Source organism: Vicugna pacos, chromosome 20 (assembly GCF_048564905.1).
Source record: "Vicugna pacos chromosome 20, VicPac4, whole genome shotgun sequence".
Lineage (NCBI taxonomy): Eukaryota > Metazoa > Chordata > Mammalia > Artiodactyla > Camelidae > Vicugna > Vicugna pacos.
Window position 1 is genome coordinate 35,716,364 of NC_133006.1, and position 26,575 is coordinate 35,742,938.

The window sequence follows — 26,575 nt, forward strand, 5'->3', positions numbered from 1 at the left end:
CTTGACATTTTGGCTTTCTAGAGAGACGTCAGACAAGGGAAGTATTCTGTAACATCGCTATTCAGTGCGGATGAATGATGTGTTTTAAAGCATCTGAATTATGAGTTCCCATATCTGTGGGTCAGAAATGCAATACAGGTGGTAAGACTCCAAGGCTAAGTTCAAATTCCAGCTCTGCCGTTTCTAACTGGAAGGTATTTAGTTGCTCTAAGCCTCAGTTTCTTCGCCTGCCAGATGGGATTAATTACACCATGCAGGTCTGGTGTGAGAGTAAAGTAGTAAGGCATGGAAAGGGTCTTACGTATTTCACATTCAGAGGGAACCTAAGAGTTCACAGCAACTGCTGTTGTCGTAGATATAAAACTGTTAAAGCACATTCTACCTGGATAGAAGGGAATATGTAGCACTTGAACTTTTCTTACACCTTGCCAATGGTGGTTGCTGGCTTCCAAAAATGGCACCCAATGAGCCATGCTCCTGGCGTTCACACCCGTGTCTGTTTCGCTCCATGATTAGTCTGGGCTGGTCAAGCAACTCATCTTAACAGAGCACTGCAAATGTGATACTGGGCCAGTTCTGGACTCAAGTCTTAACAGGCCTGGCAGCTTCTACTTCTGCATTCCTGGGGGCCTGAGTTCTCCCGCAGGAGAGACCATGGGAAGACCCCACATGGAATGGCACTGAGGTTACAGGAGGAGGAGAGAGGCCGGGCTCCCCCCAGGTCCTGGTGAGCCTCCAGTCCCATTTGTCTGCAAACATAAGAGAGAGATCCCCAAGGGAGACCAGATGAAGAACCACCCAGCCGAGTCCAGTCAATCCTCAGGTCACAGGACTTAATACAACTGAGTCTGTTGTTTTAAGCCACTAGGTTTTGGGGTGTTTTGTTACACAGCAACAGATAACCCAAGCAACAGTGCAGCCCAAATAACCAGAGATCCAACACACACACAGTCTTGTAATTAGACTTGTGTACAACTCTGGGGATCTGAAAAGCAATCAGGAATGATGCCAAGTTTTTCCAAGGCTGAGACTTTGTCATATGAGTCAATCACTGTCCTCACCTTTTCCTTTTTAGATCTACGACAATATAGTTCCCTGGCCACCGCTTGTGGGTACCCACTGCATCAGGCGGTCTACTCAATGAGGGGGGACAAAGGGGCAAAGGCAGGACTACTGTCATGAAGGACTCTACAGTCTTGACATGTAAGCAAAGCGTGATGGATAAAATTCACTCTGAGAGGAAACACTGACATGTTTACAACCCCCGCTCCAGGGGGGTGCTGATTTCCACAGCCTTCACCCTGTACCTACTAGAGATGTTCTTTAAAAACAGAGCCATTAAGTCCACTTTGCCGCCTAGCTCCTAGGTGTTCCCTTTGTGGGTCAGGATGGATATGCAGGCAAAAAGATTCTGTGCCTGTCCACGCTCAGCCTTTTTTTTTGTTTTTGGGGTGGGTTTTGGGAGGTTTTTTGGTATTTTTTTAAATTGAAGTGTAGTTGATTTACAATGTTGTGTTAGTTTCAAGTGTACAGCAAAGTGATTCAGTTTTATATTATATACTTTTTCAGATTCTTTTCCAGACTAGGTTATTGTAAGATACTGAATACAGTCCCCTGTGCTATACAGTAAGTCCTTGTTGTTTATTTTATATACAGTAGTGTGTATCTATTAATCCCAAACTCCTAATTTATCCCTCCCCTCCTTTCCCCTTTGTTAACCATTAGCTTGTTTTCTAGGTCTGTGAGTCTGTTTTGTAAATAAGTCCATTTGTATCATTTCTTTGGATTCCACATATAAGTGATACATGATATTTGTCTTCCTCTGACTGACTTCACTTACTATAATAATCTCTAGGTCCATCCATGTCCTGCAAATGGCATTATTTCAGTCTTTTTTATGGCTGAGTAATATTCCTGTGTGTGTGTGTGTGTGTGTGTGTGTGTGTGTACATACACCCTACATCTTTATGCATGTATCTACTCATCCACTGATGGACACTTAGGTTGCTTCCATGCCTTGGCTATTTATTGTAAATAGTGTCACTATGAATATTGGGGTGCATGTACCTTCTCAAATTAGAGTTTTCATCTTTTCCAGATATATGCTCAGGAATCAGACTGCTAGATCATATGGTAACTGTATTTTTAATTTCTAAGTGATCTCCATACCACTCTCCATAGTGCATGCTCAGATTTTCTTTTTTAAGTTGAATGTTTCAATTGTAGAAAGAAAACTGTGACCCAGCTAGGTGCTGAAAGCTACACAACTTAATGATTTCTTATTAAATCAGATGCTAGCTAGCACCTTAATGGCATGCTTGTTGCCCCTACTCATGAGAATTGTCATTACTGGAAAATGTGCGGAGATATATTTATTTGGCTTCACAGTCACTGTGCTGATGTTTCTACTTCCTTTGAAATGTCAAAGCCGTGTTAAGGCAAATTTTGCATCTTGACACAATCCAACCAATCTTAAACCAAAAACATCTCCATCAAGCTCATATCCCCTTTTGGCGATTACTATATTTTTCTCCTCCTCTCTCCCAGCCAGACTCCCCAAAAGACGTCTTGCTTCCTTGCCTCTCATTCACACCTTAACCATATGGTTTCTACAATCCCAGCCACACGGCTTCCCTGAACCTGCTCTCCCCAAGGACACCCAGTGGTGAGCTGTCACTGAACATACCAGACACTTCTCAGTCCTGACCGTCTCGTCAGGACCTGGCAGGGTAGACCCTCCTCCTTCCCTGAAGTCTCTCCTACTCTTGTTAGGGGACACCAATGGCCCCGCTGGTGTTCCCCGAACTCTCCAGTGGGCCTTGCCTGCCCTCTCTGGAGATTCCACTGCCTGTGCCCCTAAGTTACAGGCCAGGGGGCCATCAGGGGGCCGCCACAGCCCTGTCTTTGCTTCCTGTGTCACATTCTCCTTTCGGAGTTTTCACCCCATGGCCTCTGCAAATATCCAGGTCCTGTGACCTGCAGATCTGCATTTCGAGCCAGAAATCTCTTCCGATCCCCGTCCTCTATATTCAGTCTCTCTCAATCTCGATTATCTCAGAAGCACACAAAAGCCAGCAGGCCCCCAAATAAATGCTCATTTCCCCCACATCCCTGAGGTAGTGAGTGGGATCTCCACTCACCCCACTGCATGTCACGGTTCAGCAAGAAACCAGAGTGTGCTTCTTTATTCTCCCCTCATCCTCCACATCCAATCTGTAATCAAGTCTTGCTCATTCTGCTTCCTAAATATCTCTTTCAACTGCTTATAGTCTTCAGTTCCTAATGCCACTCATTTAGTCTAGGTTCTCTTCATCGTGTCCAACAGTATAATCAACCACCTGCTAGCCCGTTTCCTTGCTACCAGAATCAGTGGGAGCACTTCCTATTCCGCATGATGGGACAGCAAAGAGGTGTCTTCTGAATCCTCTCACAAGTAAATCTTCTCTCATTACAGACATCAATACAGGGAAGTAGTTGTAGTAACTTCAAAACAGCATTTGGTACCACTCCGAACTTTCCCCTTACTATAGAAAGTGATCTTTCAAACAGGCAAGTCCTCTGAGAGCTGCATTAGGATGATGCATGAGGAGAAAGTCCAGACGCCACAAGATTCTCGTAAGAACCTTTCTGAGCAGACCCGTGCCCACCTCTTCATCCGCATCTCTCCCTACTCCGTGCTCCCCCGCAACAATCCTCTTCAAACTGCCACCTCTTTCCAAGCTGGAGAGCGCCAGGCCCTCCTCCTCTCCAAGCTCTTACACTCAGTTCTTTCCACTGGGAGAGAGGACTCCCTCGCGTTCACTGCCTAACTCCTTGGCTAAACATCCATTTCTCTAGGAAGCTGTTCCTGGTAACCTGAAACTCAGCTGGGTTTGTCTCCTCTGAGTTCTTGGAGCCCCTGTGTATCTCCTATCATTCCACTTATACTTTATTGTAACCACTGGCTTAATTACCTGTTTTTTCCCTCAAGGCCGTAACCTTTGAGAGGCAGGGGCCATGTCTGTCCTCACCGTTGCCTTTTTTAGGGACAGTGGCAGTGTTTGGCGCAGATACAAGTGCAACATGCCAAGCTGGTATCATTTCTGAACTCCCTATGGTTTACAGAAGTCTGAAATCCCAACCTCTGGCCAGGTAGATAACATCACTTTGTGAGCCTGAAAAAGGGGAGCTCCCAGAGAACATTACAGTTAGGGTACAAAAGCCTAAACCAACTCTCTTCCAAGCACACGTGTCTATTCCTGAACATCAGCGTTAACAACCTCTCAGTTTCATCTCTTTGTCTAAATGGAAAGAATAGAAACTTCCAGCTCAAGAGGGGTGCCAGTGAGAATCCCAGTGGACACAGCCAGTCTTATGCATAAGATTCCATTCATCAAAGGAATCTTCAGTCCTACACTAGAAAAGGATGTCAAGCTAATCCTCGATATAAACCTTAGGGTTTAGGACTTCCTTCCAGGAATTGCAAACGTACTCCCCCAATCCCACAGCACGCTGGGAATCCCTAACGGAGAGGATTTAGCAAAGCAGGGTTAAGATGGGGCCCAACCATCCTAGACTCAGGGACAGACTCATCCTGAAGAGCCAGGAAGCCCATCGCACCAGGCCCAAAGGCAGAATCCAGTGCTGACCGTCTTCACTGCCCAAGGAGTTTTATTTGAAGAGGAACAATTCTAGGGACAGGGGCTTCCCAGGAAGGGATTCCTCGAAACTAGTGGTTGCTAACAGCATCAGTAACTCTGGGTGAATCTGTGGGTAAAATACAGGAAGCCGAGTCTGGCACTGAGGGAAGGGAGCAGCCAGAAACTAGCTGAAGCAGTCAGCTAACAGGCCAGGGTTCAGGGTTGCTCTTGTTCTTGCGTTGGGGTGGTTTGAGATAAGTGGAACCCACAGCAGAGGGGCCTAATGAGAGGGCTGGAACTCCATGCTCAGGTGAGTTCCTAACAATCTCTTACCCACAGTTACACCACCGTTGTGTTGCACAGAAAACACCGGCCAATCACACAGCCCGCTCCTGGATCCCATCGTAAGTATGAAGGGGGCTCCCAATGTATTTCAGGCCTGGCCCCTCATTACCGCTGGCAGTTGGGTGGGGCTGTTGTGAGCAAAACTGAGGCCACGGTGCTCAGGTTCCCAACTGTGTGGCAGAGAAGCAGGTGATCCATTACTCCTGCTTGAAAGTTGCTGCTACTGCAGCACAACTTTACCCACGTTCGCTGGGTTTGCTAAGAGCTGGAGGGAATACTTAAAAAGCAACTTTCAGTTTTCTATGAATCAATTAAACGGCGGTACTTTACTGACCTGAAAATATTATGGACTGAAACATCTCAATTGGAAAAAGAAAAAGGAATCTTTGCAAGAAAATATAAATTCAGCAATAAGTTGAATGCTGTAATCAAAAAGGAATGCTTTTGTTTCTTGATTGAATATGGAAAATTAAACCAGCAAAAATTTTGCAAATAAGATGTGTGTTTGTCTATTAATTGATGGGATCATTTACCGCATTTTCAGTAACTTCCAGACTTAATTCCTCCACCTCAGTCAGCTACTTCGATGGTTTTAGTCTGTGCTTTATCACCATAACTGCACCACGTTCAAAATCACAAATTCAACAATGCAGCTCTGACCCCACAAGCTCCTGTCCTGGCTCGCTTCCGGCAGCTGCTCCCACTGACTGCTTTAAATTCTTTGACCTCTTTGGAACTTAAGTCTATTGATTTTTCTAACTCCTCTCAACCCACTGGACCTCTCCTTTCTTATCGAATTTGAAGTCCAATACTATAGTGGGCTGAATTGTATCCCCCTAAAAGATAGATCCAAGTCTTAACCCTCCTTAATATGATCTTATTTGGAAATAAGGTCTTTGCACAAATAACTAAGTTAAGGCTCTCTGGATGAGATTATCCTGGATAGAGAGAGGACTCAATCTAATATCTGGTGCCTCTGTAAGAGGAAGGAGCTTTGAGACACAGAGAGACCTGGGGGAAGGGCCGCACGAAGACAGAGGCAGAGATTTGAGTTAGGCAGCTGCAAGCCAGAGAACACTAAAGACTGCCCGGCAGCCACCAGGAGCTAGGAGAGAGACACGGGGCAGATTCTCCCTCAAAGCGTCTGGGAAGAACTGACCCTGTCAACCTTGATTTTGGACTTCTAGCCTCCAGAACTATGAGAGAATAAATTTTTGTTGTTCTCAACTGCTAAGTTTGTGGTGATCTGTTACAGCAGCCACAGGAAACTGAAATCATCTTCCCCCTTCCTTCTTTCCCTTTTATACACATGGCGAAGCTCCAGCCCTATCGGACACAACTATGTGCTTTACCCATAACTGCACTTGGCCAAAGCCACTAAATCAAGTCACCAGTGTCGTTGACACTCGTAATCATCAATCTGAAATGGGCTTAACTCTGCATGTCCCCTTCCTCTGCTCCCTGTTACGAGCCAACCTTACTACCTAGAAGAAATGAGGGTTACTCCCAATTTCCCACCTACCTAGGAAACCAGCCCCTCCGAGTGCCTCACGTCAGAGGAGGTTTTCAACCCTTTTCTGATGCTCACTCTCCCACCTGTGCGTCACATCTCAACTACTCCCAACTTCTCAGCATTCATACCCTTCTGTCTCGTATTTTTCAACTCTTTCCACTGGATCTTCCACATCGGCTTCTCAGGCTTATGTCTCTTGCATCATAAAATGACAATGACAACAACACATCACAAGGCACACATACAGCCCCTCCCAATCAAAACGCACACTTGTAACAAGCCCCTGTAGATACAACACAGGTCCTCCACTGTCCATTCTCGTCCTACTCTTTATCCCACGTCACAGCCAGACATTTTGAAAACTTATTTCCCTTTTCCTATTAATTTCTCACTCCACACTAACCTGGCATCTACCTTCAGAGAATCCACCCAGTCACCTCTAGCTAAGTTCATCAATGACCTCTAGCTGATCAGAATCACTAAAGTCAGTGGGCACTTTTCTGTGCCTCTTTCCCCTGACTTCTTCACAGCAATGAACGCAGCCGACCAGACCCTCCCTTGAGATACTCTCCCTCTCCCGGCTCCTTTCACCACATTCTTCTGGTTCCTCTCCAATCTCTCTAGCCACTGCCTTTCTCTCTCTTGCACAGATTCGTGCTGCTCCATCCACTCATCAGAGATGATACCATTCCTTTGTCTGTAAGACAGTCTTTGAGCCACTTTTATTTCCATTCTCCACTTGTTCCCTTGCCAATCTCATACATGCTCATTACTCTAATCAACATAGGAATGCTAATAATCCCAAAATTAATAAATCTAGCTAAGCCCTCTCCTTTGCCTTCCATGTGTTTCACTACCAACTTTGGTACCACAAAGTCAACACAAATAGGGACCTAAAATTAGAATCATATCTCCTGCACTTCCCTACTCGCCCTGCTCCTCCAAACCTGTCACTCTTTCAAAGGACTCATTTCAGGTAAGGCCACCAGCATATACCCTAAACTAACACAAGAGCATCAAACCTGATGTTTCTCTTTTCCTTCTTTATCTGACCTGTTGCTAAGTCTGTCACTTGTTTCTTATAACATCTCCCAAATCCACCCATTTCTGTCTCCAAATATTAGTCCAAGCTACTACTGTCCACACAATGGCCTCCTAACTGGCTTTCCTGCAGCCATTCACACTTTTGTCTAATTTGTTCTATGGGATACAGGCCCAGCAAGGGTCCAGTCTCTGGTTACCTCTCCAGTCTCAGCCCACCCCATATTCCTCACTCTCCATTCTCTGGCCACTGGTCTTCTTGCCTTCCTAGGTTGCTCACCCCTGCTTCTTCCACCACAGGGCCTTTGCACATGCTGTTTCTGCTACCTAGAGTATAATTTTCTAAATTCCTGTCCCTCCTTCAGTTCCCAGTTCAAACTTCTCTTCTTCAGGGAAGTTTCCCTGATCCCTCAGGCTGAGTCAAACACCCCTTCACTCTTCCAGGTACCTTCCCTTCCCTGTCCTTATCACAGCTGTGATCTTAACCTTTACTCTTGTGATTTGATCATCTGCATCTCCAACAACACCATGCATGCCATGAGCTCACCAACAAGGTCTGGTTTTCTCACAGTCACATTCCCAGGGCCAGCTCTAGTTTCAGCATGTGGTAGGCACTCAAGAAAAGTTTTGTTTTTGTTTTTTTGCTCAAGGCTCTAGGGATGCAGGAAAGCTCAGAAACACAAAGGGAATTTTGGCACATTGTGGAATTTTAGGGCCAACTCTTGCAGTTTGTGATTTCCTGTCAAGAGGAAACAAAAGTCCACAATGGTATCTTCACAGTTGATTCCTGCCAGTTCTGCTTTTCTATAAATACAGTCCTCATTTTCAAGGAAGTTGGATATGATGTCCGCAGTTGACTATTTTGGGGGAGGCACTGTCGGTTCTATTTCAGAGGGGATGTTGTCATCTGTCTTTGTTCCTGCGGCAGGTGTGGGGATGTTTCATGGACACCTGTTGCTGATTCCCACAGGAGACGTGGGGCGTGACAGGCTAATTGCTTCACAGGCCCTGGGCAGGGCCCGTAAGGACAGGCTGAAAGGCCTGTCAGGATCATCTCCCTGAGGACCCATTATTTCATGTTCTATCCATTACTGTTTCACTCCTACTGTCATGTGATGCAGGGATGATTCTGAGAGAAACTCTTTGTCTTATAACACTTTCACCACCATCCAGGGGCCAGTGCTCAAGGGCTTTTAAGGATGCTGGACTTCAGCTTAGGATAGGAAGATGTCTGAGCAGCATGGGACATGGAGATCTGTCTTTGAAAACTTCATGTAATTGTTGATGCCAAAATTGAGGAAAACGTTGTGATCATAATTTTCTAATGTAACTTTCTTATTGCTAATACAACTTACAAAGCAAGATTTCTGGGTGTACCTTTGAAAATGCTGTATACACAGACACACATCCTGTAACCTGAGTTACAGTAAAAGTACAGTATAGCTCATTATGGCAAATTATAAATGTAACTCATTGTGGAAATAATAATAGGCCAAGTACGCATTGTGTTAATGCCCTTTGGTGTATTCAAGAAAGCATACAACTTTAAATACAAATACATAATGTAAATTTAATATCTAGACTTACTCTTTTTATTTAAAATTGTGGCAATCACTGTACATATGGAAAGACATTACATACACACACATACAAGACAAATATATGCACACCAGCTAAAACTGACCAACCAATTCACATTCCCATTCAGTCAATCCTCTTGTATATTTAGCATTTGACTCTTATTCATACACAGGGAAGTCTGCACTTCAAAGTATTACTTGAACATATACACAATTTATCATGTTAAACATCCTTAAATTGTCAATTATTTTTCTCTTTGGGGCTAAGAACTAGCACAGAAAGTCTCTCCTTTGCAAAAATACAGAATAGTATTTCTGAGTCCAGTTAAGAACAAAGGATACTACAGTGTAAACCACTGACTTAAAAACAAAAACAAAACTACAACCATCCACATAGCAGGATAGACCAATATCCTATTGTCTATCCTCTATTTTCTCTCATCAGGAGCTGAACGTCTCTTTAAAACAAAACCACATACAGGTGTATACACACACACACACACACACACACACACACACACACACACACTGGAATGTTACTCAGCCATAAAAATGAATGAAACAATGCCATCTGCAGCAACTTGTCAGACAGAGAAAGACAAATATTACCCGGTATCACCTATATGTGGAATCTTGAAAAAAAAAAAGTGTCAGTAAACTTATTTACAAAACAGAAACAGACTCACAGACATAGAAAACAAACTTCTGGTTACCAAAGGGAAGGGGGGGAGGGATAAATTGGGAGTATGGGATTAACAGATGCACACTACCATATACAAAACAGAGAAACAAGGATTTCCTGTATAGCTCAGGGAACTATATTCAGTATCTTGTAATAAACTATAATGGAAAATATTTGAAAAAAGAACATATATATGTGTACCCAAATCACTTTGCTATACGCCTGAAACTAACACACAATATTATAAATCAACTGTATCACAACAAAAAATTTAAAAACCACATACAAGTATCACACTCAGCTGCCAAATTAACCAGTCTGGGAATGTAAGAACTTTGTAAGAATAGGGAATAATAAGAATGATTAAAGCTGCTGCTTTGCCTGTCTCATGTTTGAATTCTTTCTCCCAAAAGAGTTTTAAATGGTGGGCTTTTTAATGGTTCATCGGAAGTTTGACGCCATCGTATTTGTATCCATCTAGAGGACAAGTCTTCTGACATCTTAAAGAAGTCCGCATAATGGTCTGGGCGGCTTTTCAGGTGAGAAGCGCCAGAGCTCCGCCCTGCGGTCTTGCTACATGGACTAAGCAAAGCTCCTGAATGCCAGGAGGAAAGGCACCAATCAGGCTTTCATGCTGATAAATGGCAATTCTTTAAATACATGTTTGTATTATTATGAACCACTTTCACTGTAAAGTCAGGAAGACCAATATAAAGGAACTTGTGGAACCTTTGCTACGATTTTTCCCAGTGCTTACAGAACACTCCCTCCTTCTTTCCTGTTCTTTGCCTAAGAAGAGACTTCGTTTAGATTTCTCCTCTCCAAGGCAATGATCTAAGTGCCCTTTTCTGTTTGTTGGGGATACAGAGGGGATACAGAGGAGTCACCCATTCAGAGTTTTGCTTGCATGTAAATCTCTCAGGAGTGTTTTGAAATATGTGAATGACCTACACGTTTGATGACAACTTAACACTGTACAATATTGACGACAGGGGGAGAATGCAGTCAGGTGAAGAGATGCATCCAGAGGGGTGACATTTTAGAGATTCATGGAATTCGGAAGTTCACTCTAATCTCAGGAAAGAACAAATTATAGCAACAGGGCATTGGGGCTTCCACCTGAGAAACAGTCAGAAAGCACGAAGTAGAGATGTCTACTGAGAACTGTTAAAGATTTCAAGATATTCTGCAACTTTCCTATGTTTGGGTCTCTCTTTCATTCCCCAAAGCAACTAGCATGAAAATTCTCAGATCTGTGGACTAGTTGTTCAGGGAAGAGAAGCATATCATTTCCTATTTCACTGTTAGTCTGGGGGTGAGTCAAAGGGGAAGATGACTAAGAAATAGCGGAGGTGATGATTCAGACGAGGAGAGAGAGCAAGCCAAGTTTTTGAGGACGCACAAGAAGAGGCAATGGAATGACCTGGGCACATCAACACCAAAATCGGTACACAGAAAAGAAAAAACAATCTACATTGCTCTTTCATCATCTTATCTCAAACCCAACAGGGTGAAATCAGAACTCTTTGGGTTTCTTTCCCTGTACATCTCCCTCTGCAATACCCTTGCTTACTGAAAAAAATACCCACATAACGTGCCTCATGAACACCCCACGGTACTCAGTCGTGTCGGGTGCTATTCTGACCTGTCTTACAGACAGGGAAGCTGGGGCACAGAGCTCAGCTGAGCAAGGTCCTGCAGCCACCACGCGTCAGAGCTGGGACCTGAACCCAGGCCATCTGACCCCGGGTCTGTGCTCTTCCCACCTCAGCCACGCTGGCTTCCCCCAATCCCTCTGCGGCCCGCTCAGCCACACACTGTCTGCTTATCTTCATTATTACAACGCTGCTTCCTTTCCATTCTCCTGCATTCTCCTGCCATGTCCAGAAATTATTTATTCAAGATTTTTCCTCCAAGAAATAACCTATTCCTATCTGCCAACGACCATATATAACTTACTTCCTGCTCGGTGCAGATTTTTACCGGAGCAGTGAAAATAAGGGTGAAGGGTAAGAAATGGATTGTCAATGCCAGAATGAACGCATTCACTTATGGGAAAGGTGGGGCTCTAAGCCCAGATATTCATAGAGCCAATAAAAGTGGTGGTTTTTTAAACGGAAAAACAACAACAAAAATCCTGAGACAAGAGAGAACACATGGGATCTAAAAGCCATTCTCAATCACATTGAAGAATTATTTAACACAAGAGCAATGCCAAGGCTTGATTTTTCCCTTGGGTTCAGATAGTCTACAGTAATTAAATTCTACTAATGAACACAGAGAGTTGATGTCAACAAACGCCCAATGAGAAATATAGGAAAAATATCATCTTACCTGCAGACGTGTGTTTGAACTTTTCGCTTTTCTTCTTCCTCCATTTCCAAGGCTTGAAAATCCTTCCTAGGTTGGCAAACTTACTTCTCCTCCGGATGGGTGGGGTGTGGGTACCTGGGACGAGGGAGTCAGAACGCATCGCCGCCAGCCTCTCCACTTCCTCAGCTTGTTTTCCCGAGAAAGAGATGGAAATAGAGAGAGAAAAAGTGTTAAAATGGGAGCCTCACAGATGGCCAATGTTTTCCATGGTTACAGATAACAGAAACCACATGACTGAACTTCCGTCTCTCTTTCTGCCTTTTGGAATGGAAGTCATACCAACGTGTTCCGAAGGCTGGTGACAGTCAGCCAAACCCTAGGGATTCGGAACACCCCAACCAAATTTGCCCAACCTTAACCTAAGCTTGGGAAGGAAGACACGGAGGTGGAGGAGGAGGAACAGAGGCCTCCTGACACATCAGAAACTCCCCACAAGGCAGGGACAGGGCAGCGGAAGAGTCAGTCCAACTACCGGTCCAGCAGTTCCTCAAATTAGACTTGGTGGATGCAATCACTACAACACCATCCGCTGAGAAAAGAGGAGGGAGAAGACCTTTATCAGTGGTCTATTCCAAGGCCAAGGTCTCCGCCACCCAGCACTCTCTCCTAGCGCCATGCTTTACTCAGGCCTGCAGAAGCAGAGGAACCTGTCGAGTGGGTGGCTCCACCTTAAAACCCACGGACCGACCCATTTTAGAATCACTCACGCTTCGTTAGATTCTACAACTGCCTTAACTCCTCTAAGTCTTTAAGTTCCCGGTGCTTTGCTCTAGCAATTTTTTAAAATTCTTAGAAATTGAGAATCAAGAGTGATACCAGGTACCACCTAGATTAACCCCAATTAACTTGAGATTTGAGGACATGAAGACCTTCATACTCATAATGCCCAGTGGACCCTTTCTTAAGGGCCACAACCACTCTGACCGCACCCATCACTTGGAATACAACAAACTCTTTTCCGATGTACATGAGCATGCATATGTCTATGAGGCAAACAGACCCTGACTTGAACTTTTAAGACAGGAATAATCAGAGAAAATAACCTCCTTGGCAAAATCAAGGAGGGTAGGAGGGGCTTTCCAGAAAGTCCACTTACATTTAAAGCTGCGGCCAATCCAGAACCACACTGTTGAGACTCTAACACTGTCCTTCAGGAAAGTCTCCTAAATTTGCAACACAGGCTGTTCTCGGAAGCTCAGCCTTGCAGCCTGATAGTCTACCCGCTATCGTCTGATATGGTTTTAACTCAGGAGATTCAATATTCAACAGATATTCAGGGAATCTCAACCATGTGCGATGGTGATGCACTGGTTGGTAGTCTCCTGGGCAAGACTGAGAGGAAGGAGATAAATTTGAGAGACGTCTGAGAAGTCAAGTCAGCAGGACCCAGTGACTGATTGGGTGACTGGATCACGTCCGTAGGCTGAGCTGCAAGAGCCAGTGGAAAGAAAGAGACTGAAGATGTAGGAAAGTGGTTGAGAAATCTGTGAAGCCAGCTTCTTAGGGAAGAGAAGAGGAGGCGTCAAAAGCACTTATAGAAGTTAGTCGTCGGAAGACTTTACTCTGAGTTATCGAAGTCTGAACTGAGGTCTCCGATCACAAATGGCAGGACCACATGTGGGCCTCGAGAAGATTAATCTGGCGGCAGCGGGTGAAATGAATTACTGGAGGCTAAAAGGAAGATAAAGATAGAGGAGACTTGGCTAGGGAGAGTGGTTTAAGAAACCAGCTACACTGGGGAAGCAGAAGGAAGCCAAACGGAGCAAGTAAACAGCCTCTGGAGCAACACTGAATTTGGAAATCGTTCTCTTTAAATGGTGTCAGCTGCTTGAGTTGGTGCTCCCTCAAGAACGCTCCGTAGTTGCGAAGAGCCACACAATGACAGTCGTGGGAACCCAAATCAAGGAGCTTTTGAGTCCAGGATGGAAATAAAGCCAAGACAGTCTGGCCATCTGATTCCCACAAGATTGCCTTCTATTTTACACCCATCGCCGTTTTAAATTTTCTTACCTTAGTTGATAATCTCATTGTTACTTGTCCAGATTTTGCAAATCTCCAAGCGTACGTTCCCAAATCAAGTCTCCTGCCTTCAGATCTGTATTTTAAATTGTTGATACTCTTCCAGAAGGCTACTTTTCTCAGAAACTTTCAGTGCCCCCCACAACTTACAGTAGAAAGTTCTAATCTTTTGCCTTGATCTTCAGGAACCTCCATCTGAGTTTCCTGCCCCAAACAATCTAACAGTAACTCTCTAAACACACGCTGCAGCCAAAATGAAACACTGCCTGGATCCCAATGGGCTCTGTGGTGGGGCAGGGTGGGGGGCACGCAAACCACTGAAATTATATGCAAAAGTTCACGTCTACTTGAGTATCTGCATTTGGTTGGAAGAGTTTCCATCTTTCTTTTGAATCTCCAAATAGTCTAAGACACAAAAGGTGTCTTAGACTTAAAGTATCCAGGTTGAGGCTTCTATGAGTTCACCTGACTTAAAACATCTTCTGCTAAGGATTAAAGAGGAAGAGTATATACTGGAGCCAAAAAAAAAAAAATCACGATACAAGTTATTCAGGATTGAATAACTATTAGCACTCATAGTTGGCACTCCACAATGATTTGTTAAATAAGTAAATGAATGAGAGCATTTGATTCAGCTAATTCACACCATCTCGAGAGGTATGAAAATCAGTGTCACTATTCGACTTAAAAAAAATGCACTACTAGGACCAAAAGGCTGTTTCATAATCACATCTTCCAGGACTGAATAAAAATGATTCTGAAATTACCATGTTAAAATAATTATAAGAAATTAGGAATGCCTTTGAAAAATTGAGAGTGGCAATGAGCTGACAAAGTGTTATAAAGGCCTAATTATAACTCCACAGTTAACGGAGCCCTTAAGAAGAGTATTATTAAATTCAAGATGTTTAGCCCTCACGTACAGATTTTTTTGAGCAGACTGGATTATTTTAAGTTTAACTGATTTATAGTTTAATCATCTACAAGTCTTCCCCCACCCCCCAACCCATTTGATGATAGAGTTAACCTGATCAAAACCTGTTTGTTTTGCCACCAGATAATGAAATCGGAAGTTCAGAGTGAGGAAAGAGGCCAACTGCAAATACAGTTTGAAGAGGAAGATAAACAAGAAAACAAAATAGTCTTGGAATAAAGTGGCCTCCGTCCGACCAATAGGAGGGACATGAGAGAGAACGGGATAGAGAAGGTGTGTTTATGGAAAAAGCTTTTTTTTTTTTTTAGATTGAAGTATAGTCAGTTATAATGTGTCAGTTTCTGGTGTACAGCATGTTTCAGTCATACATATACATATATATTCGTTTTCACATTCTTTTTCACTAAAGGTTACTACAAGATACTGAATATGGTTTCCTGCACTATACAGAAGAAATTTGTTTATCTATTTTTATATACAGTAGATATTTGCAAATCTCAAACTCCTAATTTATCCCTTTCCACTGCCGGTGACCATAAGATTGTTTACTATGTCTGTCAGTCTGTTTCTGTTTTGTAGATGAGGTCATTAGTACCTTTTTATTTTTTTTAGATACTACATATGAGTGATATCATACAGTATTTTTCTTTCTCTTTCTGGCTTACTTCACTTAGAATGACATTCTCCAGATCCATCCATGTTGTTGCAAATGACATTATTTTAGTCTTTTTATGGCTGAGTAGTATTCCATTGTATGAATATACAACAACTGCTTTATCCAGTCATCTGTCGATGGACATTTAGGTTGCTTCCATGTCTTGGCTATTTTATATTGTGCTGCTATGAACATTGGGGTGCATGTATCTTTTCATATTAGAGTTCCCTCTGGATATATGCCCAGGAGTGGGATTGCTGGGTCATATGGTAAGTCTATTTTTAGTTTTTTGTCAAATCTACATACGAAACAGCCTTCTTTTGAAGCAGATCAAGAAAAGGCTGCTTTGCCCAAGCCCTCTGCTCTCAAAGGTGGCTCCCTCCTGCTGCTGAGAGAGGAGACAGCTGTCTGGAGAAAATGCTCACTTAGCCGTGAATCAACTCAAGTGTCAGCTGCCAGGATGGAAAATGCTGAACCCAAAGGCAGGAAGCTGGGCAGCTGAGCTCATTCAGAGAGCTGAGGGGTTGGGGGAGCCTGAATCAGATGATCTCTGGGGTCTTTCCAGAGCCTCCATCCAAGAAAACATTCTTCTAAGAGACTAGACTGTCTGGGCTCCCTTTCATGACAAGACTGGAATTTGCTTTATCCATATGGAGGGAAATGGTTGGGGAGTGATTTTTCTTTCTCTTTTTTCTAAAGAAAAGCAGGCAACAAAACACCTGATGGGTGCATGATTTTAATCCCCAGGAATCCAAGTAGCTGTGTCTGTTTGTGCTCTGATGCCACCCCTCAGGGTAAGCTAGGGGGCTCTCAGAGCAGGCAAGGAGGAAGGGTGGGCAAGGGGCACTTCAGCTGACACCCTTACCACTGTATTTCTCCTGGTGGGTTAGTTTTCCAAAGGCTTATCCAACGAAAGCACCAACTTTGGTGTCCTGCTGACCTAGGAAGTGTTAGTCATTCAGTGACCCCCGAGAACTTTCGGAAAAAGGAAGCCAAGGTATCTGTGCTGTATGAGGTCTTGTCAACAGAAGAGGCAGACAGGCCAGGATGTCTGGGGTCCCCACTCAGATCTCTCTACGTGCCAAGTGCTCTTAGGATTTTTGGAGGACTTGAGATTTCAGAGGTTGGATACTTGCTTCTCAAGCCAAAGAGAACCCCTAAACTGAATGCTAATGTAGCAGGATCCGATAACATTCATTTTTCCTTCCAATCTCATGGGAAGGGGTTATGTTCTTGCCAAATCTCACCATCCTAGGAAAGGGAGCCAAAGACGGGGAGGGGGTGGGTGGAGGTGCAGTTAGCTGTCACTAACTACACTGAGCTGTCCAGGGTCTAAAACTGTCACCTTTCTGCCTCAAGCAGCATTATCTTTTCTTACAGCTGCAAAATGATGTCACTCAGGTCCCTAGCCATTGAGAAAGTTCTCAACGACTATGGCTTTCCCCCTTTTTTAAGTGCACTTTCAGTTTTATCGATACCTTATTGCAGGGAAATGGAGAATTGATATGAATCATCAGGCCTAAGAGGGCAGTGCTTTCCCTTTTTCACTCCAAAAGAAGTCATAGCACCCTCTCCTATAGAGGCCAGATCTCTTTGAAGAGTTTCTGTCTAATCTAGGATGGATCTGTGTTAACTACAATGTCTGTTTAAAAAACAAGAGTGATGCATTTTTATCCTAGTCCCTGGAGCTGAGGAATGGGATGGAGATGGGGGTGGAGAGGGCAGGAGGACTGGGCATTAGAGGAGGCGGCCATGGGGGCAGTGGAAGTTCTACTGCCCAAAAAGGGTTGCCTGATTTACAGAACACATGTAAGCCTGTAAGGGCTGGGACATACTAAAGGGTTCAGTGCAGACATAGGCTACAATCAGGAGCTCAGGAGGTGCCAGTTTGGCCTGGATTAGACTCAGACCTGCTATACTTAGAAAACGCTATATGTTGTGTGTGGGAAAGAATGTTAGCTCTGAAGCCAGGGGGCTGTGGGTTCAGATCCAGAACCTACCACCTAATAGCTGCTGATGGACAAGAGTTCTTTTTGGCAGAGCTGGCCTGGGCTTCCTGGTTCTCCTCTGGAGAACCACCTCTCCTCCACTTCCAGTTCTGACAGTTCAGGAAAGGATGATCTCACTCCTGACTCCAGAGGCGGGCACGTGATTCAGCACTGGCCAATCAGAACACTGCATTCTTCACCCACCTTCCCACCCCTGGTAATTCATTCAGGGATGAGCAACTGGGCCTCACTAGGCAATAAGATTCAATTATAGATTTTGCTGGGGCTATTGATAAATGTGCTCCTTCAGCTAAGATTGCAACTAGTTAGGCTCTAAGCCTGGTCAAAGCAGGGGCCATAAACTTAAAAACTTGTACTCAAATTTGGCTAACATTAAAAAAAATTTCTAGGGTACAATGGTAATTCATATACTTTGAAAGGAAACTATTCCGTCAAGTACTTTCTGTTTTGTAAGTACTGTGCTGAGAGGCTATTCCTATTCCATGACCACAGGTAGTCAATGGATAAAGAACACTGCCAACAGACTAGACAGGGAGGGAAAAGTCTTATTTAAATGCAAATTTATACAGGTCTGTGTGGTTATATTTACTGAGATATTAGATGTTATCAAAATTCTTCCTGTAATATACAAAACAAAATTCCTGTTTCATCTCCCAGGAATCTAACCTTCAACCACTAAAGCATGTAATGACTACAAAAACTTACAAAACATTCTACTGTTCCTTTAATTTACAGAATACACTTGTGCTGGGAATGGAACGTCTTTATGTAAATTGGAAATGAACTCCCAAGTCTTGTGTTAATCCAAAGCAACAATCTTTAAACAACGTAGGCTCTTTGTTCATCTTAAAACCGCAGACCCTAGGGTCTGATACTCTTGATGTAAATAAACAGTGTCTCTCACAGATTCAAATCAAACCTCAATGAAACCTAGTTTCTCCTGCAGGGGTCAGCAAACTCTTTCTGTAAAGCCAAATCATAACTACTTTGGGCTTTACGGGCCATACACTTCTGCTGCAAATACTCACTTCTGCTGTTGCAACATGAAAGCAGTTGTAGACAAATGTACACAAATGGGCGTGGCTGTGTTCCAAAAATTTTTTATTTACCAAAATAGGCAGCCAGCCTTTGGGACCATAGTTTACCAACGCTTGTCCTATAGAGTAGAGCGGCTGGTAGTCTTTCTACCACCTTGAGGAGACAGCCTGCCTGAGAACTGAGCCACTAGAAGAAAAAAGAGCTGAGGGAAGGATCGCTCAGGTGGGACTGGGACCTCATTACATCATTTGGGCCCCTGGATCCAGCCATGCCTGAAACCATTATAACCCTGGACATTTTCCTGACGTGAACCAATAAATTCTCTTTGTTACTTAAGCCAGGGTGGGTTGGGTTTGCTTTCACTTGCAACCCAAAGGGTTCTAACAAGTTAACTGTGACCTCAGGAAAGTACCACGAGTTTTCTCTTTCACGTGCAGACAACACTGTCTTGTAAGGATTAACAGGTATGTACTTAAAAGTACTTCTTTGGGGCAAAGAAGAGGGGCTCAATGAAAGTTATCTATAAATGAAGTCTCCTCTGGTACTAGGCAGACCACCTGGCCAATAAGGGGTCCTCTAGGGGTACAGTTCCTTACCTCTTCACCCTAGGCTGTCCTTTAAGGAATTACATGAATTTTTAAAGTTTTGGAGGCTCTGAACCTATGCCGAGACTGCACCCCACCCCGCCCCGCCTCAAGGCTGATACAAGAATCAAATGAAGTTATCTGTAAAAATTTTTGATCACTAATTTCCATCTTACATCTGCTGAACCAGGATATGAATGCATAATAAGCATCCCAGGTAATTCTGACGCCAGAGTTCTGATGATCACAGAGAAACATACCAGAGCATTCCCACAGAAGCTAGAATTCTACTCCCATCGCCCCAGTTAAATCCACAGCCTTCAGGTGGCTGGCTAAAAAGGAGGATCCCCAATGTAGAAAATGAAGTTGTTCCCGCACCATCAGCAGCCCCCAAATCCTCAAATCACCGGGAATTCTTTAAAGAGTGCTTTATTCTTTCCAAGTGCTTTGACGTCTGTTATCACATTAGAGCTTCATAACCTGCCCATTATGTAGGTAGGGTATCAAACTTCCTAAATTTGTTTCCCTACAATTTATGATTAACATGCGATTTTCTCTTCTCGAAGAATCCCATCACAATTTAGCCTTTTTAAGACTCGGAGAAGGTCTGCAATAAACCTTTAACACTTTGTTTCCAAAACTTGACTTAATCACACACATGTTTATGCACTTTACTTGCAATATGGTATTTCCCCCTTTCTGAAGTTTCCAGGCATTAAACGATAAGGCATCAGGTCAAGGGAAGGGACAAAAGGTGTCCTAAGGTACAGACTGAGTTCAGGCCTCTCTCCTTAAATCTGTACCTTCAGGCACTTTCAGCAAACCTTTGTTACACATCTATTTCACAACTCAAGTTTATGGTATAGGGGAGTTAAGGAAAGAAAAGATGAAGCTCCTACTCTCTAAAATCCTAAAATGCAAAGGACTACACAAAAGCAAACACTATTTCAATTTTAGATGAATTTGAAATTGATATAGGCATATAAAGCACATACACAATGAAAGATAATAGAAATTCCTTGCTCTGTGTGACCTTTAATAATCTTAAAGGTCACTGTTTAATGCAAAAGCAACATCTGTTTCTGGAGCCAAACTCAGAATTTTAAAAGCATATCTATTATTCACAGATAATTCCCGCCTACCCTAGAGTTTAACAGGGAGAAGAACTTCATTTGCTTTTATCCATGCCTGAATCTCCAGGCACCATATGTAGCTTCAGTACCTAAAACACCCTGTTAACTTTGCAGTCAGTTTCTTAATGATGATGGCAACTAGTTTCTGAATGATAGAGCCATTCCCTTAATTGCAGTCACCATGAGGGATCCTGGCTGGAATCCTTGTTATACTACCACTAAGTCAGAATGGTGAAGACCAGGTGGGTTAATGATATAACTTCTGTCCCTACAGATAATTCTCCCAGTTTTTCGACTAGACAGCATTCCTTGGACAGTGCCTAGATTCAGCACACAGTAGGCAATACTGACAAGACATTTTACCGCAGAGCTAATCAAATATCAATCTCGGATATTCTGAAATTGATTCTGAAAGAAAAAGGAAGCTTTGCCATTGGAACACAAGATTTGTAGAAAAATGTTCTCTTGCCCCCAGTTCACATGCCCTGCTTTGAACCTAACAAATTAGTGAAAAATCTTAACGGGCTTCAGGATTTTCTCATCCAAAATACAAATGTCTACTGTGTGCAGGAGTTAATGGTCATTCTCACAGCAACTTTTTGAATAACTTTTTCTCATTTATCAAGCACTTGCCCATTATTGTATCATCTGATCCCTACAACAAATCAACAAGAAAAGTAAAGCAAATATTTTAATCCCTACTTTATAAAAGAGCAAACTGACAATGGCAGAGACGGCTGGTTGCCGCCAATATCCATCCTTCCCTTCCTCTTTGGTGAAAGCTTCCTGGTGTTTTGCCAAGCTGAAGACCGCTTCCTGGGCTTCTCTGAGAAGAGGTGTGGCCACGTTACCAAGCTTTGACTTGAGCTTATATATAAGCTGAAGTGTTGTGAGCAACTTCTGAGATGTCTGCTTACAGGGAAGGGATGTGCCATTTCTTCAGTCCACTTTTCTGTTCATCCAGTTTTCTAAAGCAGAGACGTGGTGGCTGGAACTTGGCAGCCACTATGAGGACAGAGGCCACGTCATAGTAAAGAAGGAGCAGTAAGTTAGGTGGCACCTTGGTCCTTAGGAACTGTGTGGAGCCATCATACAGAGAGCTTTGAACTGGCTGCCTCTGCACTTTTCTGTGGGAGAGAAATAAGCCCCTATCTTGTTTAAACTACTACTGTTCTGAGTTTACAAGTTCTATGCAGCTGAATCTTACCCTAATGCTTCAGAAGCAACTTAAGTTTTTATAAACTATAGTTTAAGCGGCGGAACAGCAAGGGCTAACATCCATGTCCATATTCCACACACTCTCTGGTGGAGTTTCAGAACTGTTTATAACCAGCTTCTTTCTTAGTTTGTAAAGGAGTCAAATTCTTTCATGTTTTTTATTTTAACACTAACATTCATTTTAAAAAGCCAAACTATACGAAGACTTTCTTCCTCCCTTCCCCCTTCTCCCTCTCCTCTATTGTCCTTTTCTATCTCAGACTTTGATTTAAATCCCAGGGTTCAGCTCTCCCTAGACAGTGTCATTTACTCTTATGGCTTTCATTAGCATGGATAAGCTACATATTTCTACATTTACCGTTGCAGCCTAGAAGGTTCTTCTAACCAACACTGCACTTACTAGCTGTGTGACTCTGGCCAAGTTACTTAACTTCTCTGGGTCTCAGATATCACATTCGTAAAGTGGGGACAGAAACAGTATCTACCTCACTGAGTTACTGGGAAAACTCAAATATTTTATACAAATAAAGACTGTGAGTGGCATCTAAACCTCTACTACTATCACTACTCTTCTCCAAATATTTCACAGGCACCTCAAATTCACTTTATTTAAAGTGAATTGTTTTTACTCTCAATCTGATCATTCTTCAGTAACGGCAATGCCAGTTACCTACCTGCTCAGAGGGAAACCTGAGTCAATCTCGACATCACCTCTTCCCTCACCCCCCTCAATCCAATTCATCACCAAGAATGGTCAAAACTCACTCTTACATTATGTCTGAACTCTCCCCACTTCACTCCTCAGGTCAGACCATTTTCCACATCACTCACTTCTGTGTTCTTACTCCTGCCGGTCACCTCCAGGCCCTTTACACAGCAGCCCAGGAATCTCTCATCAACTGAACTAAAGCACGACACTGCCCTGCTCTAACCCGCTGTTAAGTCATCCTGCTCTCAGAAGGTCCCAGAGTCAGAGGGACATGATCTGCCCCATGCACTGGCTCCAGCCCTGCTCAGCTTTGTTTTCTTTCAACACAACAAGAGACACATCATTTCTGCGTCAAAGTCTTCACATCTGCCATTCCCTCTGCCTGGATGATTAATTACTTGTTTCACTTCTGAACGTCAGTTTCCTCTTTGACAGAATGTCATGCCACTTTCTGCTCATCTTCCCTCTTAACAGAACCCAGAGTATCACCCTGCTCACCTGTCCATCCCTTCTCCACAGGACCACAAGCTTCTGGGAGGTAGGTCCCAGCCACAGCACCACAAGGTGGATCTTTGATCAATGACTGATTAAAGGGTGGGGAGCCTGAGCACGTCTGGCCACTGAGATCCGTAAGTGGCACCTGTACAGGCAGCCAGGCTCCTAAGGATGGCTTCCTTGCTCTTAGAGACATCAAAAGACAGTCTTATTTCTACCTCTCTTCACGGTGGTGCCAGGATATAAGGCCTCCACTGACAGCCATCTTGCCACCAGCCTGAGAAAGGAGTCCTGAACTCAGGAGGGCAGAGGAGAGACTCACGGGGCAATGGAATTGTGCCCGAAAGCCTGCTCCACTTTCAAATTTATTCCGTAAGACAATAAATGACTTCACTGTTTCAGGCCAAGATGCACAGGGTCCTCCTTCCTGCAGCCAAAAGCATCCTAATTGACCTGCCCCTGCTAGATTAATTCCTCTGAAGAGCAAGGACCATTTATGACACATAGGAAATGATCAGCAAATATTTCTTGAGCAAGCAAATGAATGAAAGTTTCTTAGAAAAAGACAAGATAGGAGATGTTATATACACGCACGTCAGAGCCCGGCTCCTGGAACGTTCACAGTAAGGACAAACCACTGTAACTGTGATTCACCCTTTATTTACGTGCAGGCAGAGCCGTGGCTAGAGATGGGGCTGTGGGATAGGAGACAGTGTCTCCCTCTCAGCCGCAGGCAGAAACGACACAAGGAGAACTGTCTCCCATGCAAGGGATAGATGGGAGGCTGTCACGTTTCTGAGAAGAGTTGTCTCGGTTCTAAGTGCTATCCCAAATCGGACTGAACTGAAGCTTTTGCTTCAACATAATCACTGGCTTTTCACAAAAGATTGTCCCATACGGCACCAGATATTTGCAAACCTGGGTCAAGTCTGATATACTGTTGAAGGGTAACATCATAAACTAAACTCCATTTGCATCTTAACAGCATAAAAAGACAGTAACCCAAATGGTCCAATCACGAGGGATTAAATTAAGGGACAACCATGGAACATACAACGATCTGGCCCTTAAAAATGATGATGGACATCTCTAATTATTGACTTGAGAACTGTCATGGTTTCCTGTTCAGTGGAAAATAAGTTGCCACAAATTATATATAGTATAATGTGGTTTTTCTAAAAGAGAAGTTTACTTACTATCTATCTACCCATAAGCATAGGATCTGGAAGAAGAAACTTGGTTACACAGTGGTTCTAGTTGGGTCATAAAGTTAGAGATGAACTTAACTTTCTCTATAATTTTATTTTCTGAAGAGGGGGTGGATTGGATGTGACCCCGTCTCTGCCATTTACAAGCTCTGGGCAAAGCCCCAATATCTACCTGTGTACAATAGAGAATCTAAGAGAACCTGTCTCTTAAGTTGTTACGAAGAATGAATATATGTGAAGCATTTATTTTGGTATCTAGCATATTAGCCATTGTGATGATTCTATCACGAAAAGTCTGTTGCCATTATTATAATGTGAATATTGCATTTGTGGTTCAGTGTAACAGAAATCTACCAATGGTACTTAGCAGAGGTGTGGCTGAGTATACAGAGCATAAAGGAATTACTGGTAACTGAACGTGACCTCTCCTACCAGAGGCTATCACTGGTATATGCGTGATGCAGCATTTAAAAGCCTGGCTTTGGAGTGGACAGACATCAGCCTCATGAATTAAGGCAAATTTCTTCACTTTAAAATGGGATTGACAGTATCTTCTTTACAGGTTATTGTATTACACGAGAGAATGTACCAACATGCAGAATACAGTTCCTGGTCATAGTTAAGAGCCCAATAAATATTATTATTATTACAAATCACCATAAAATTATATCTTAAATACAAAAATATTGCCGTGACATTCTTACCTAGCAAATTTATCATATTTTAAAATAGAGTTATAGGGATTTTTAAACAAAAACTAGAACAGTACTAAAATGGCTGGCCAAGTTAAACGAAAAATCAACCACATAAAGCTTTTCTGGAATATTAATATTTCAAAAGGAGATAACTCCTTTCTAAACAGTGGAGGCAGGGAAGGGAAGGAACTCATTACAAGAGGAGGGTGTATGTAATACTTTCAAATTTAATTGGATGCCAAACTTGTCTTTATCCTAGGATTTAATGTAGGATTTAATTTACATGAAAATGGCACTCTACTGAGAAGTGGAAGTGCAGTCTTTATAAACTAATTAAAACAACAGGACCTGCTAGGTGGTTAATAAGACATAGTTACAATTAGTTTTTGTCTTGGGGAAAATAATTTGGATTTTAATTGTAGAGCTAAGTTGACTGAAAAAGCAAAGGGTAATTCAAATATATACACAACACGATCACACAAAGCACAAAGCAAAACGCCATGAATTCTTTGCAGGCTTCAGGGGCATGTACCTAAACAGAAACTGCCTGAGATCTCGGGTAGATCCACTAAGCAGAAAGAAATTCGACACCACGAAGTCAATATTTTCATAGGCTTTCCAACAGTATTTGATATTTGTTAAACTATCCTTCAAGAAACATTGAAGGTGATTTCTTCATCTATTTCCTGGCTCTCTGCTCCCCAGAAAAGTAAATTTTTGCCATTCATACTGGCTCAAATGCAAATATAACTTTTCCTTTTCATGTTTACTTAAAAATTAGACGCAGTTACAGAATGGAATGGCTTCAAGACAGACTCAACTCCGGAGGACAAGCCAGGTGAGAAGCAAATGGAGAAGACACAGAAAATTTAAGTCCCACAAATACGTACCCTCTGTAACACCGAGATACAACCACAACCCCAAAGCCCATGAGAGATTAAAAAAAACTCTCTGGAGAACTCAGCCACACATCCACTGGGGAAAAGACAGTAGCTGTTCATTTTTAGATCTTTCTCGGCTCACCAAGAGAGCAATAACTGAACTTCTAAGATAAACTATGGGAGGAAGTGGTTTGGAGGGGGAAAAATCTATATTAAGGACTTTATCAAAAATTGGCTCCCCCAACAAACTGCCTTTTATGAATTCAATTCAAGCAACATTTACTGAGCATGTGCTTTCTGTACAGCTTTGTAAAGCAGACAAGGATGAGCCCTGACTCTTCAGCAGTGCTCACAAGATAGTGAAACACACATAATCACACACAGCTTAGACAAGATGTGGAGAAAATGATTTTCAGGTTTTCCCAAAGATAAGGTCATGCAGAAATTTTAGCAGAAGTGTTTCTTGGGAACGTTTTGCTCTATCATAACTCAGTATAAAGAATAGACAATTTTATTAAAAACTGTAAGCTAGCACTTTGTTTAGGGCAAACTGTGGGACAGGAAGTAGGCAAGTGAGTTCTATCCTTAAAGCATCAAGAAAGTTCTTTTCTAGAACAATTTCAACTGTAAAAGTTTCAGAATGACAGTAGTCAGATTTGCATGAATTAAGCTTCAAAAATTCTGGCAGACTGAATCAATACCACATACAGAATTTTCCTTTCTGGTTCTGAACTTGATCAACTAGGATAAACAGCTGGAAACAAACAGTATTACGTGTTGGTCTTAATTTTTTTTGTTAATGTCTAATTGCCAACAACTGTTACGTACGGCTGTTTCTAGAAAG

At 42.9% G+C, this 26,575-nt stretch overlaps 1 protein-coding gene across 9 annotated transcripts in view; it reads right to left on the reverse strand.

Annotated features, from left to right (window-relative positions):
• The window catches only part of PHACTR1 (phosphatase and actin regulator 1), a 466,583-nt gene that overhangs the window by 156,797 nt on the left and 283,211 nt on the right, over positions 1–26,575 (reverse strand). For all 9 annotated transcript variants that reach the window (XM_072945660.1, XM_072945664.1, XM_072945662.1 and 6 more), the window contains one exon: positions 12,115–12,279. In XM_072945660.1, the coding sequence (XP_072801761.1) occupies positions 12,115–12,279 (165 nt within the window). The remainder of the gene's footprint in view (positions 1–12,114; positions 12,280–26,575) is intronic.